General features: G+C 48.0%; 1 protein-coding gene across 3 annotated transcripts; it reads left to right on the forward strand.

Annotated features, from left to right (window-relative positions):
• The first annotated feature begins 1,906 nt into the window (after positions 1–1,906).
• Pura (purine rich element binding protein A) lies at positions 1,907–9,782 on the forward strand. Of its 3 annotated transcripts, none has more exons than XM_036205291.1 (2): positions 1,907–1,991; positions 8,654–9,782. In XM_036205291.1, exon 2 carries the CDS (start codon positions 8,792–8,794, stop codon positions 9,755–9,757), a length of 966 nt encoding a protein of 321 aa, XP_036061184.1. In that variant the 5' UTR covers positions 1,907–1,991; positions 8,654–8,791; the 3' UTR covers positions 9,758–9,782. The 3 variants fall into 3 exon arrangements, with proteins under 3 accessions (XP_036061184.1, XP_036061182.1, XP_036061183.1); XM_036205289.1 differs by lacking the exon at positions 1,907–1,991 and adding an exon at positions 2,933–3,028; XM_036205290.1 differs by lacking the exon at positions 1,907–1,991 and adding an exon at positions 7,971–8,113.
• The last annotated feature ends 2,570 nt before the right edge of the window (positions 9,783–12,352 follow it).

Genomic DNA, 12,352 nt, shown 5'->3' on the forward strand with positions numbered 1-12,352 from the left:
CAAAAAAATATGGGGCATAGTGGGTTTGAGACCAGTTTAGGCTACATGAGACTCTGTCTCAAAAAATAAAAAAAAAAAAGTGGGAGAGGTTAAGCTATAGAATCACTTGTAAATCGCTCCCACTTTACATCTATTTCAGCCAGTATTCTCACTTCTTTGAGTCTGAGTGATGGAAGATTACTTTGTACATGACTGATGTAGGGAAATCAGAAAAGAAGCCAGGAAGAGTTTCTTCAATAAGGGGCAACAATAAAGCACTGTTTGGGGATCTTCTTAGGCCCAGCAGTGGATAACTGAAAATAAATGGTACTTAAATCAAAAATTGCAGCCAGAAACCAGCACTTAAGAAGCAGAGCAAGAGGACCTCTGAGTTCAAGGCCAGCCTTGTCTACATAGTGAGTTCCGGTTCAGCCAGAGTTACAAGTGAGACCCTGTATTTAAGAAGAAAAATGCAATTAGAAAACCAACATCCACATAGATTGCAACTTTAAATTATACTTGATAAAATGAAATATTGTGAAACGATGGCTTGTTTTCTAATTCTTTTTTTTTTAAAAAAAGGCACATTCAAAAGCACCACTTGCTTCTCACACTTGATGTATTTCTTAAAGTTCTAGGCTTTTCCTTCAATAATTCCATGAAGTTTGTTAGTTTCTTTGGCCTTCTCTAGAACTTCCCAAGCACTCTAATTCGTATTTTTCACCAGCTTCTAATGTCCACACTGGAAACATGTAGAATAAAATGCTTCAGGATGTCAGGACACAGAAGACTATGTTTAGGAGACATTTGTATAGTAGTGCTGCCACCTAAGGATGAGGTGAATAAAAAAAAAGCAACTCAAAGGAAATGATCCATCACTCTTCAGCTCTTCTCATTTTCTGGCCTCTAACCAGAGATTAATAAACATTTTGTTGCTTTTTTCAGTGTGAGTTCAATTGTTTCACAGTGTATTACTAAGTATCCTGTTCTATAGCACAAATCCCAAGTTCAAACCTTTTAAGCCTTCCCTTTGATCCCTTTCAGCCCCTAACCGCTATCTACAACATAATAAAAAGGGCATGGAAAGATACTTTAAAGACAACACTGGAGGGTGGTGGGCAGAATGACTTAGGCTTTCTCCTTCATGGATGAAAGTCCTTAGAACTCTGGGCAGCTAACTAACTTTTCCAACTCGGAAATTCTCATCTATAAAACAGGATGTATCGTGCATAGTTTCTGCTTTTCTCATAGGTTTCACTAGATAAAATTCTTGAAGATTAAAAGAAATTTAAAGTTCTATTGCCTAAGGACAGGGCATTTGTCGTGTATATTCAAAATAACTTTATTAAATCTGGTCAGTTATTTTAGTTATTTAAGTCAGTTATTCTCGCACTTAAAAAAGGAACAAAATGTTCATTGACTGTAGAGGCGAGAAAATGTTTGATATGGGCTGAAGAGTAATGGGTCATTTCCTTTGAATTGCCTTTTTATTCGCCTCTTTATTTTCCTAAACAATAGGGTGACTTCTCTTGGAGATCTGTTTAAATAAAGATGGTGAAAGCAGTTTGTCATTTATTCTGCGGATCATCATTAGCTGATCTATGTTAATTCTATGTACTTCGTGTTGACGACTGAGATGTCATATGCACCAAAATTCTTCTCAAAGTTGGTAAGATTTCATAAACACCCTTAAGAGACAATTGTATAGCCCTGCGTTTCACCCTTGCATAGCAATTTATGAAAATTAACTCGCCCCCTTTACTCTCTCTCTCTCTCTCTCTCTCTCTCTCTCTCTCTCTCTCTGCCCAAGGACGCATAAATAATATTTATCAGGGTTTTGTCCTTAGTCACATTCCCTCAAAGGGGCCCAGCTTCACCTACACTGCGTGGGAGGCTGGGCAGAAACCCCACACTTCCTGTCAATGGTTCCTGGAGCTAGAGCCTGATCTAGCCTCTCTGCTGTGGCTCGCTGCGCCCCTCCGGCCCCTCTCGGCGGGCGTCTGAAGGCCAAGGTGAGACCCTCCGGGGAGATGAAAGGCTCGCTGCCTTTGAGCCGGGTGGAGGGAGGGGGCGTGTGACGAGGTGGCGGCTGCAGCCGCAGTGACGCTGAGGCCCTAACGCGGAGCTGGCGCAGGCCCTTCAGGCTTTCCACCCGGGCCCCAGCCCCGGGCCTGGGCCTCGAGAACGCCGGCGAGGGATGAGTCCCCGAGGGGCGTCCCGGGAGCGGGGTGGGGAGAGAGCGACCACCGGGAGTGTGTGTGTGTGGGGGGGAAGCCGGTTCTCGGACGCGCCCTGGGGCCTGGGCTGCGGTGTTGACGCGCCAACCGCGGCGAGGGCGCGCTCACGCGTGCCAGGCAGAGGCGGGGAGCGCGCCGGGCTCCCGCGGCCGCCACGGAGCCGCGAGCGCGAGCCACGGGAGGGAGGGAGGGAGGCAGGGAGGAGTGGGGGGGGGTGCGCGGGTGTGCAGCGCCGGGCGCGCGCTGACGTCGCCGGGAGTCACGCACGGAGCGCCGAGGTTACGCGCCGACGTCTGGCTGCCACGACTCGCCGTGGCGGCGGCGGCGGCAGCGGCGGCGGCAACGGCAACGAGCGGAGCCCGCTGGGGAAGGAGAAGGAGAGAGCGAGCCGAAGGGGGCTGAGAGCGAGCGGGAGGAGCGGGGTGTCAGCCCGGCCTGCCCGCGCGGGAGCCGGAGCCGGAGCCAGAGCCGGAGCCGGAGCCGGAGCCGGAGCGAGCCAGCCAGGCCGGAGCCCGCCGCGCGGCCGCCGCCTCCGCCCCCTCCCCCCCCCCCCCCTCGAGGCCCGCCCCCGCCCGCAGCCCGCCCTCCTCGCGGCTCAGCCCGGAGAGCCCGAGCGAGGCGCCGTTCGGCTCGCGCGCCGTCCGGAACAGGTGTGCGCGCGCGCCTCCTCCCCCGTCCCTCCTCCCCCCGTCCCTCCTCCCTCCTCCTCCTCCTCCTCCTCGCGCCCGCCTCGCGCGCGCCGGCCTCCCTCCAGCCTGCGCCCTCCCTCACCTGCGGCAGGACAGCGCCCGCCAGCCCGCCCGCCCGCCCCGGTAAGCCCCTTGGCGACCTTGCTCGCTGTCGCTGTCACACTCGAGGTGCCGCCCACCCTGTCCTCCGAAACTGCCCTCTCGGCCCAGGAATAATTTCAGAGTGCCATTGCAGACCCAGGCAATGCAGCAACGCCCCCCCCACCTCCACCACCACCCCAAACCCTGGGCCTGGCGAACGAATGAACCCCCTCCCACTTCCGAGAAGGAACATCATAACATTTCCCCCTTTGAAAATCCAGTTCTCCCCCCACCACACACACACACCCCGCAGACACTGGAGACCATCAGTGATGCGGGCTTGTTTTTGTTTTTTTTTTTAATCCCCATCCCTGAGCCCCATTTCCCACAGACCACCGTGGCCCCCGAGGCCTGGGACAGTGCGCTAAACGTGGCCGACACTCCCAGTACAGCATCCCTTGAAGGTGGGAAGAGGAAGGAGGGATCTATAAATTAGATTCCACTACCAACCCTCTCCTGTTCCCCCCCCCCATTACACACGCCCAAGGTGCGTTGTTGGTTGTTTTTTGCTTTTTTTTTTTTTTTTTTTTAAGGGCAAAACAAATCCGTGCTGACATCGCACATGAAGCCAGGCCCAAGGATGGGTGGCCCGAGCCATAGCCCTGGTGCTTGGTCTGCGTGCTCAGTACCCAACTCCGATTTTGTCGGGGTTGGGGCGACGACGGGGGGGGGGGGGTGTGTGTGAAGCTAGAGGGTCTTCTCTGAGACCGACAGTGGGACTAGAGGTGGCTTGTGATGTAGGAGAAGGTACCCTACAAATATCTCTGCCATAAGCTTGAACTTTGGTAGAGGCCCGTTGAGACCAGGAAGGTGTAACGGAGCTGTTGGCTGTCGTCCCCCCTCCCCCGAAAAATGCCACCTTCTTTTCCCGTTGTCTCCGAGGGGACTCTCGGAGGCTCTGTTTCCTTGTGATCTGGGCCCGGTTACGTTTCTGTCCAGCTAGGGGCTTTAAGGCATCTTTTAGCAGCGGTGTCGATGTTACCGTCCCATGTCCTTGGAAGGGAGATTTACTATAGGCTGGATTTGGTTTGGCATCTTTTGGTAGACTGCCAGAGGGGAAAAGGAAATTTTGATTTACTTTAAGACCCCCTTTGTCCCCGCCCAAAAGACTTAAGGGAATTGCGGCTTTGAAAAATGGAGTGTTGACTAGAGTATGACAAGAGTTGCTGATTTCAGTTCTTTGAGTACAGTACTAGTACAATCATTTAAGTATCAGACTAAGAGAGAGCTCTGGACATTTGAATCGGTTTTGTTTGGACCTTTGGGGTCCATAAAATGTCGGGTTCTGTGAATGTTTTATGGAATTTAGAATGTGTGCTAAATTTAACTCTTCTGCAGATGTTTAAAATGAAAACCTTTTGGAAATTCGAAGATTATAGGTTACTAAATAGTTCTTTTCTGAATTTGAGTATTTAGTTCATATCTTTAATTCTAAACACTCATACAGTGTCAAAGAAAGCTAATTTTCGAGAATAGGTAGGCTATTGAAAGCTGCTTTAAAGGGATTCGTGAAATGCTAGTGCTGTGAGATGATTATGATGCTAATGTTCAGGTTTACTTGTGACTGTCCCTTAATTCCCTTAGTAGGAGCCAAAAAGAAATGGGGGATTCTGCTTTGAACATTTGCAACCTAACATTCTCGTTGTTTTTGGTGATTTAAGTATTGGAGATGGCTGTCTGGTTTAGCCCAGGTAGCACTTGAGTAGAGTTCCAATGTTCTCTTTGGGGGAAGGAGCAATTTGAGCTTTGTAAAGTATTAACATGTTGTTTCTGTTGGGAACTCTACAGTCGAGTTTACTACCCAGAGGTAAATAGCCTCTCCTCAATTTTACTTTATAACTGTGTTATTTTTGTCTGTAAAAATAAAAGATGAATTACATTATTTCATCAGATTCACCTGTAGTTGAGGCAGAGGAAAATTGAAGGGTTTTTTCCTTCTTGGTCTATCTCAGAATCTATGTCTTTATGCAAAAAAAAAAAAAAAATTTTGTGTGGGTAAGTTTGTTAAATATATAGTGATTAAATTTTTTTAAAATCTTGAGTCTCTTAAAAATGTGTATATAGTGTTAATAAAGGGGATCAAAGGACCTAGAAATCCTTATCAGGTAAATGTAAGCAAATTTTGAGTGAAAGGGGAATATTTCTTTTTGATGATTTTTCATTAATATGGATATTTTGCTGTACGTTATATTTCGTTTCTTTTTAGTGTTTCCTACATTGTAATGAAATTGTAAGGTTAGTAGTCTTACAGCTATGTGTATTAAATTAATAGATTCAAAGAGCTAAACACTTAGAACAGGTTTTTCACTTATCAATTTAGTATATTTAGGTAGTTAACAAATGGCTAAAACTCTCTTTAAATCTACAGTTTTCTTAAAGATCTTCAAAGCCAGGATGCAGATAAAAGTTTTTAATTCTACTTAAAGTTCTAAACATTTTAGGACTATCCTGTAAGTTAATATTCATTCCTTCCTGGCTGCCTTTTAAGACAATGTCATACCTGTAGCCTACGGAAAGTTACCTTTTACTTTTTAGTCTGAGAAAAACACCACATTTCCAGGCTTATCCTGAAATTGACGCTCTTGGTGAAGCAGTAAAAATATGCTACTAACTAACTTGAATTGTTTGTGCAGGAAGCTTCAGTGTTATTTACTTTTTAGATATAAAGAAGAGCTGCTGGCTTGTACAGGTAGAAATTACATATACAATGACTAGTATAAAGCCAGCATATAATTACTCAGACATCTCAGTCGTTTGCTGGTTTTCACTCAAAATTCCCACTTTAAGTGTGCAAATGATATTTAATTTGTATTCTACTTAGAAACCTCATCAATTGACTCTTGTCTGAGGAAGAAGTCAGTTCCTGGTGATACCTCCCCCCCCCCCCCCCCCCCGTTTCCCCAGAAAATCAGGGCACACCCAAATTCAAACTGCTTCAGAACCCCTGGAAATAAATGTTTGGAACAGCAAGAAATTTAAACTGTGAATTTGGTCCGGAAGGCAATTTGGAACCCCAAGCCTGGAAGAATGTAGGGACTCTGCTGGGCGGCTCATCAAAATTTCCTTGGCCTTGCTGTCTTGAGCTCTCATTAAGGGGTACGGTTTGGTTCTTTGTAAACTCTTGAAGAAGGGCAGGTGCCCGTCTAGATCCGGACTTCACTGGACCTTTCCCTCAGTTTACACGTCAAAGCAGAAGACGGCTCTGTTCTATGCAGATACCTTTCACTCAGCGGTTAGGTTACTGGAGTTGCCGGGGTCTATCCAGGGTCCTGACTGTTACAAGGAGCAAGTCGGGAGCCTATAGGCACCTCTGTGTCTTCAGGAATTTGTTTTTGTGGCAGGAAGTCCTCTAAAAGTTCCTGTTTCCCTTAACCCAACAGACTTGGGTATGGAGGAGAGAGTGCAGAAAACTGAGCACTGAAAAGGCCTATATGTAAGTGATTGCGTCTAAATTAAGGAGAAATTCTTTGTGAGGCCCATAGCAAAGGTTTCTGTTTCAGAGTGTGCTTCCTCTTCAGGGAGCTCTTTCAGATATCACTGAATGCAGGTGCATGTTTCTCAGACTGGTTCATAGGATTCCCTGGTTTGCTCTTTGGTGGTCAGGGTTCTTTGCTCTGTTTCTTCCTCATTAGTGGGAAGTATTGAACGTGGCTAACACTAACTAAATGGGGCTCTTGCTGGGGACAGAGGATGGGAAAGACAGAGATGCAGAAGACATTTATACCCAGCAGACAGGTTTGCCTCCAGAGTAAAAGGCCATATTAAGGGGCTTTGCGGGCTCAGGACTAGAAAGGCATCTGTCCCTAGACGGTTCTTACTTTAATTCTTTCCCGTTGGGCAACCATTTAAGTTACCGTTTTTCTGCAGCTAAGTGGAGAAGGTGTCTCCTTATTGTGAAAGGAAAGGAGAAGTTCAGGAGTGGAACCCACAGATGAATAGGCATATTACTAGAGTAGAGGCGGCAATCTATGTTGGAAAAGCCAGGGATAAGGCTGCATGATCTGTATCCTCTCCAGTAATGTGGAGTTTGGGGTCATTGGCAAGGGTCCTCAGGAAATAGGCCTTGGCTTTGCCACAGCTGTCAGGGCTGCAGTCTGCAGTGAAGGGAGTAAAGCATTCACTATCTGTCTGGGTGTTGGAAAATAAGCCCTAGATTATGGATTATAGTTTAAGAAAAAATTTTATTTCTGAGCCCCTCCTCCTTTATTCTTGGGCCCTTTCTGTGGCCACAGAAGATCCCCTTTAGCTGTCCCCATCCAAAGAATGATTGGTTAATGGTCAGTAACCTGTCTGTACAAAATCAAGATCGTTTAATATTTTACTGGGGGCGGTGGGGGGCTCTTTTTGATACTTGGGGGATTTGGGGCGGAAGAGTAAAGGGGTAAGCAAACCTGCTTTAATGAATCCCGTAAGGAACTGCGTTTCCCAGGAAATTCCTGACATTTTTAGTTCATGAATTTCCAAAAGCCTGATTGGGTTTTCTTCTCCATTCTGGGTCCTTCCAAAGAGGAGTGGGCTGGGGTCTGAATGCTGGGCAGGGCCTGGATCATCTGCAGAGCTGGCCGACAACCCAGGCTGGGCTGAGCCCTAAGCAGGGTGCCCCCCTTCCCAAATCTCAGGAGGAGGAGGGGGGAGAAAGCCAAGCAGTCGTGGTCCCAAAGGGGTCTGGTTGCAGGTTTGGGGGTGAGTGTGGGTTTCTTTTCTATTATTGTTTGGGAGTAAGGGCATAGCCTACGGGAATAGGCACTGCGGGCACCCCGGCCCTGGTGCGGCTACTGTCCTCAGCCCAGCTCCCCCCGCTGGTGAGTGCGCCCGCCCGACTGTGCGGGGCTGCGGTTGGGGGGAGGGGGGAGCGGGATCATCTGAGGCCAGAGCCGCTGCCGTGCGCGGGGAGGGGGAGCGGCGGGAGCGAGGGGAGGGAGAGGGGAGGGACGGGCTAGGTGTCTGCTGCTCCGCGCCACTGCTGCCAGCGCCCGGTCCTCGTCCCCAGCAGCCCCCTCTGCAGCTAAGGGCTAACCACCGCAGCACCTCTCTTTCCTCGCCTGCCTCTTCAGCCACGGCTCTGCGGTAGGAGACAGCCCTGCCGGGTGTTGGGCGACCCTGTCTGGGTTTGGGTCTGGGTCAGGCCCACAGCGGGAAGGGAGGCCGTGACTCGGTGTACCCTCTGCATCCTACTCTGCTGTGCTACGCAGCCCCTCCCCCAGTCTTCTCTTTGGGGTCACTGGAAAGCAAGAGTCAGGCCTGATCTCTGTGCTTAAGACGGCATACCCCCAGCCCCCGACTCCCGAGTGAGGCTGCTGCTGCTTCGGGTCTGGCCAACGGGTCGCTCCGGCGGTGGCGGTGGCGGCAGAGGCTGCGGTGGCAGCAGAACTGCGACGCGGCGCTCGCTCCCGCTCCCCCCTCCAGAGAGGGGTGTAGGGCGAGGGCCGGCGGGTGGGCGCCGCCTGGCGGGCGGGCGGGCGGGCGGGCGGGCAGGGTGGCTGGCCTGGGGAAGGGGCGCAGTCACGTGCCGGCGGGCGGGTGGGCGCGTACAGTAGGGCGTCCTGCTACTGTACTGGGGAGTCAGTGCCCTGTTACCGGGTCTCGTCTGTCTCGTCTCTCCCGCAGATCTCGCGAGAGTGGCTGACTGGCTGTGGGGGTTGCGGCGGCAGCAGGCGGAGCCGGGGAGGGAAAGCAGCGGCGGCTGAGGCGACTGAGGCGGCGGGCGGAGCGGCAGGCGGCGGCGCGGCGGCGGAGCGCAGCATCATGGCGGACCGAGACAGCGGCAGCGAGCAGGGTGGTGCGGCGCTGGGCTCGGGCGGCTCCCTAGGGCACCCGGGCTCGGGCTCAGGCTCCGGCGGGGGCGGTGGTGGCGGCGGGGGCGGCGGCGGCAGTGGCGGCGGCGGCGGGGCCCCGGGGGGGCTGCAGCACGAGACGCAGGAGCTGGCCTCCAAGCGGGTGGACATCCAGAACAAGCGCTTCTACCTGGACGTGAAGCAGAACGCCAAGGGCCGCTTCCTCAAGATCGCCGAGGTGGGCGCTGGCGGCAACAAGAGCCGCCTCACCCTCTCCATGTCTGTGGCCGTGGAGTTCCGCGACTACCTGGGCGACTTCATCGAGCACTACGCGCAGCTGGGCCCCAGCCAGCCGCCCGACCTGGCCCAGGCGCAGGACGAGCCACGCCGGGCGCTCAAGAGCGAGTTCCTGGTGCGCGAAAACCGCAAGTACTACATGGATCTCAAGGAGAACCAGCGCGGCCGCTTCCTGCGCATCCGCCAGACAGTCAACCGGGGGCCCGGCCTGGGCTCCACGCAGGGCCAGACCATCGCGCTGCCCGCGCAGGGGCTCATCGAGTTCCGTGACGCTCTGGCCAAGCTCATCGACGACTACGGAGTGGAGGAGGAGCCGGCCGAGCTGCCCGAGGGCACCTCCTTGACTGTGGACAACAAGCGCTTCTTTTTCGATGTGGGCTCCAACAAGTACGGCGTGTTTATGCGAGTCAGCGAGGTGAAGCCCACCTACCGCAACTCCATCACCGTGCCCTACAAGGTGTGGGCCAAGTTCGGACACACCTTCTGCAAGTACTCGGAGGAGATGAAGAAGATTCAAGAGAAGCAGAGGGAGAAGCGGGCCGCCTGTGAGCAGCTCCACCAGCAGCAGCAGCAGCAGCAGGAGGAGACCACCGCTGCCACCCTGCTACTGCAGGGTGAGGAAGAAGGGGAAGAAGATTGATCAAACTGAATGACACACACACACACACACACACACACACACACACACGCATACACGTACGTGTATACACACACACACACAGCCACACACAGAGAGAAAATATACTGTAAAGAGAGAAAATAAAAAGTTAAAAAGTTAAAAAAAAACAAAAACAAAAAAACAAACCCTTAAACTCCAAGGGAGCACCACCCACAGAACCTCCACCAACTGACAGTTTCTCTTCTTGACTTGCCACCCATCGCTGGATGTTGTCCACTTTATCCACCATGTAAAACAGTAAGCAGCTGCTAAAAACAAAAAACAAAAAAATATACAAAAAGTAATAACATTATATGAACTGTGTTTCCTACTTGATTAAAAAATATAAAGAACTGAGTGTTTATTTCCCTAATTAACCAAGAACTTTTGTACACGTTTAAGCTATTATTATTAAAAGTGTTTGCAAAATGGTCAAGATTATAATATTGCTGAATTATATAAAAAGTCCTTTTCATGTTGAGCTAACATTTGACTTTAGCACAAAAAAAAGAGATATTTTAGAACACGTAAAATAATATTTTTAGTTTTTCTCATTTTGTTACCAAATTTCAAACCTTACATGGAGGTTATTATAGTATATTTGACATCCTATATACCTGTGATTAGAGATGTGTATATATATGAGGGCTAGGCATGCTGTGTGTCTGAGCTTTGTCTAAATGTTATGCAGAAGTTTGTAGAGTTCAAGGTACGTAGGTTTAATTCATGCAAGGTAAACAATAAGTGCTCTCTTTTATACAATATGCATTGCATCTGGACCTTAAACATATAAAAATGGTCAGTGAAACTTCTGTGAACATGAAGAAATTATTAAAAAAGGCATTTAAATGAAATTTGCTAAGTTGTGATTTTTATGGTTGGAACCAAAGTTATTCAAATAGTAAAAGAAAAGAGAAAGAAAAAGGAAATTTCCCATAATATTTTTCTGCATCTGTTTGCTTTGACTGAGTAGGTGTTTTGTTATTATTGTGTATATGAGATGTACTTGTATTGTTCATAATATATATTTTTTATTATGTGTAGAAAGATTTTAAAAACCTAACTAACGTGCAGCAATTTCCAGTGAACCTGTACTTGGATATCAGGTAGTGAGTCTATTTGTGGTCACTAGCACTGTCTCCTAAACTTGTAATAGGTCTGAAGCTATCCTTTGGTTTTTGCCAGTGCTATTAACTTATGTAGACCTGTTTAAAAGCAAAGCAACACCATTATAGTTATCCTACTGAGCCATGGATTCTGAGTTTCATTTAAAAGTGAAAGCCAAGTTGGTGTATGTAAAGGATTTCCATGTAGCTGTGGTGCTAGTTATTACTGGCTACATTATATGTAAGTGTATTTGTGTTCCCCAAGTGTACAAGCCTTCTGTCAAAAGTATGTTCTATTATCACTCATATTCAAAGTGTAGGGTATGAAAATGCAAGCTTAGGAGAGCACTTTACCAAGCTGGTGTCCTCCACTGAAATTGTTTGTAACGATAGTCTTTTACAGGTTTTCATTTAAAGATGTTTGTGTGCTTTTAATTGACAACTAACTTCTTGCTGCTGTATAGTAAAATATTAATATATTTTTTATCATTAAACTGCTGCATGACTATCATCTTTGAGTGAAGAGAAAATGTTATAAAAAAAAAAAGATGCCTTAAATACAGTACATTTTGGTTTGGAATTCTGTAGAAAGTATTTTGGTAAAAAAAGAAAAAAGGAAAAAAAGAGGATCTTGGATCTTGTCTTGACAGAGAGAGTTCTGGACATGCAATTGTTTCTTGGCAAATCCAGCCATCTAGATCTACCTGCTGTATGTAGAAGAAACCACCTGTAGGAATGGGAAGGTGTCAGTACCTTTCCCATTGGAAAGCATCCGCCTAGGAAGGCAGAACAGTTGTCTTTTTTGAAGGATTTTTTTTTTTTCCTGCTGGCTCTTTAGGTTTTGATTTGATATTTTTAAGCTTTCTGGTTGTGTTGTCTTTGTTTTTGAGATCTACTGTATGTGTTGAATAACAAGCTATTTTCATTGTACTGTGCATTTTCCCATTGTTTGCTCTTCATATTCATACAATGTTAAATATGAGGTGACCGTACAATAGTTAGGAGTTTCTTTACTTACAAAATCACTGGAAATTATTAAATTGCTTTCCCCTCCCCCCAAGGTGCATTTTTTATTATTTTCATATAGTAAAGTTGAGCTTTTACAGTGCATAATGTGACATTTGGAATGCTTATCAACTGCATGTAAACATTAATAACCTGCACTTTTTGTCTTAAGGTTTGTTGAGCTGTTTTGTTCACTGTACTTTAACTGTGATATGGAAAAGATTGCATTCTCTGTGCTGTTTCTAATTAGGAAAGAGAATTGCTTTGATTTTGTCTCTTGTTTACTATAGCTTCTTAAAGTTAAGCCTTGTGCTACGAGTTGTTGGAGTACTCTAGATCAGTGTTTCGTAGTAGCCAGCAGTCAGTAGTGCAAGTCAACAGAACCACAGCAAACTTAGGCAAAGTGTCCTTTCTTTGAGATGCAAGTTCTTTCATAAGGTTTTCTTTAGGGTCAGCCGCCTAAAGT

This window comes from Onychomys torridus, chromosome 13, assembly GCF_903995425.1.
Source record: "Onychomys torridus chromosome 13, mOncTor1.1, whole genome shotgun sequence".
Taxonomy (NCBI): Eukaryota; Metazoa; Chordata; class Mammalia; order Rodentia; family Cricetidae; genus Onychomys; species Onychomys torridus.

Coding starts and splice junctions, on each gene's coding strand:
- Pura (XM_036205291.1), top strand. CDS start 8,792: ATGGCGGACCGAGACAGCGGCAGCGAGCAGGGTGGTGCGGCGCTGGGC.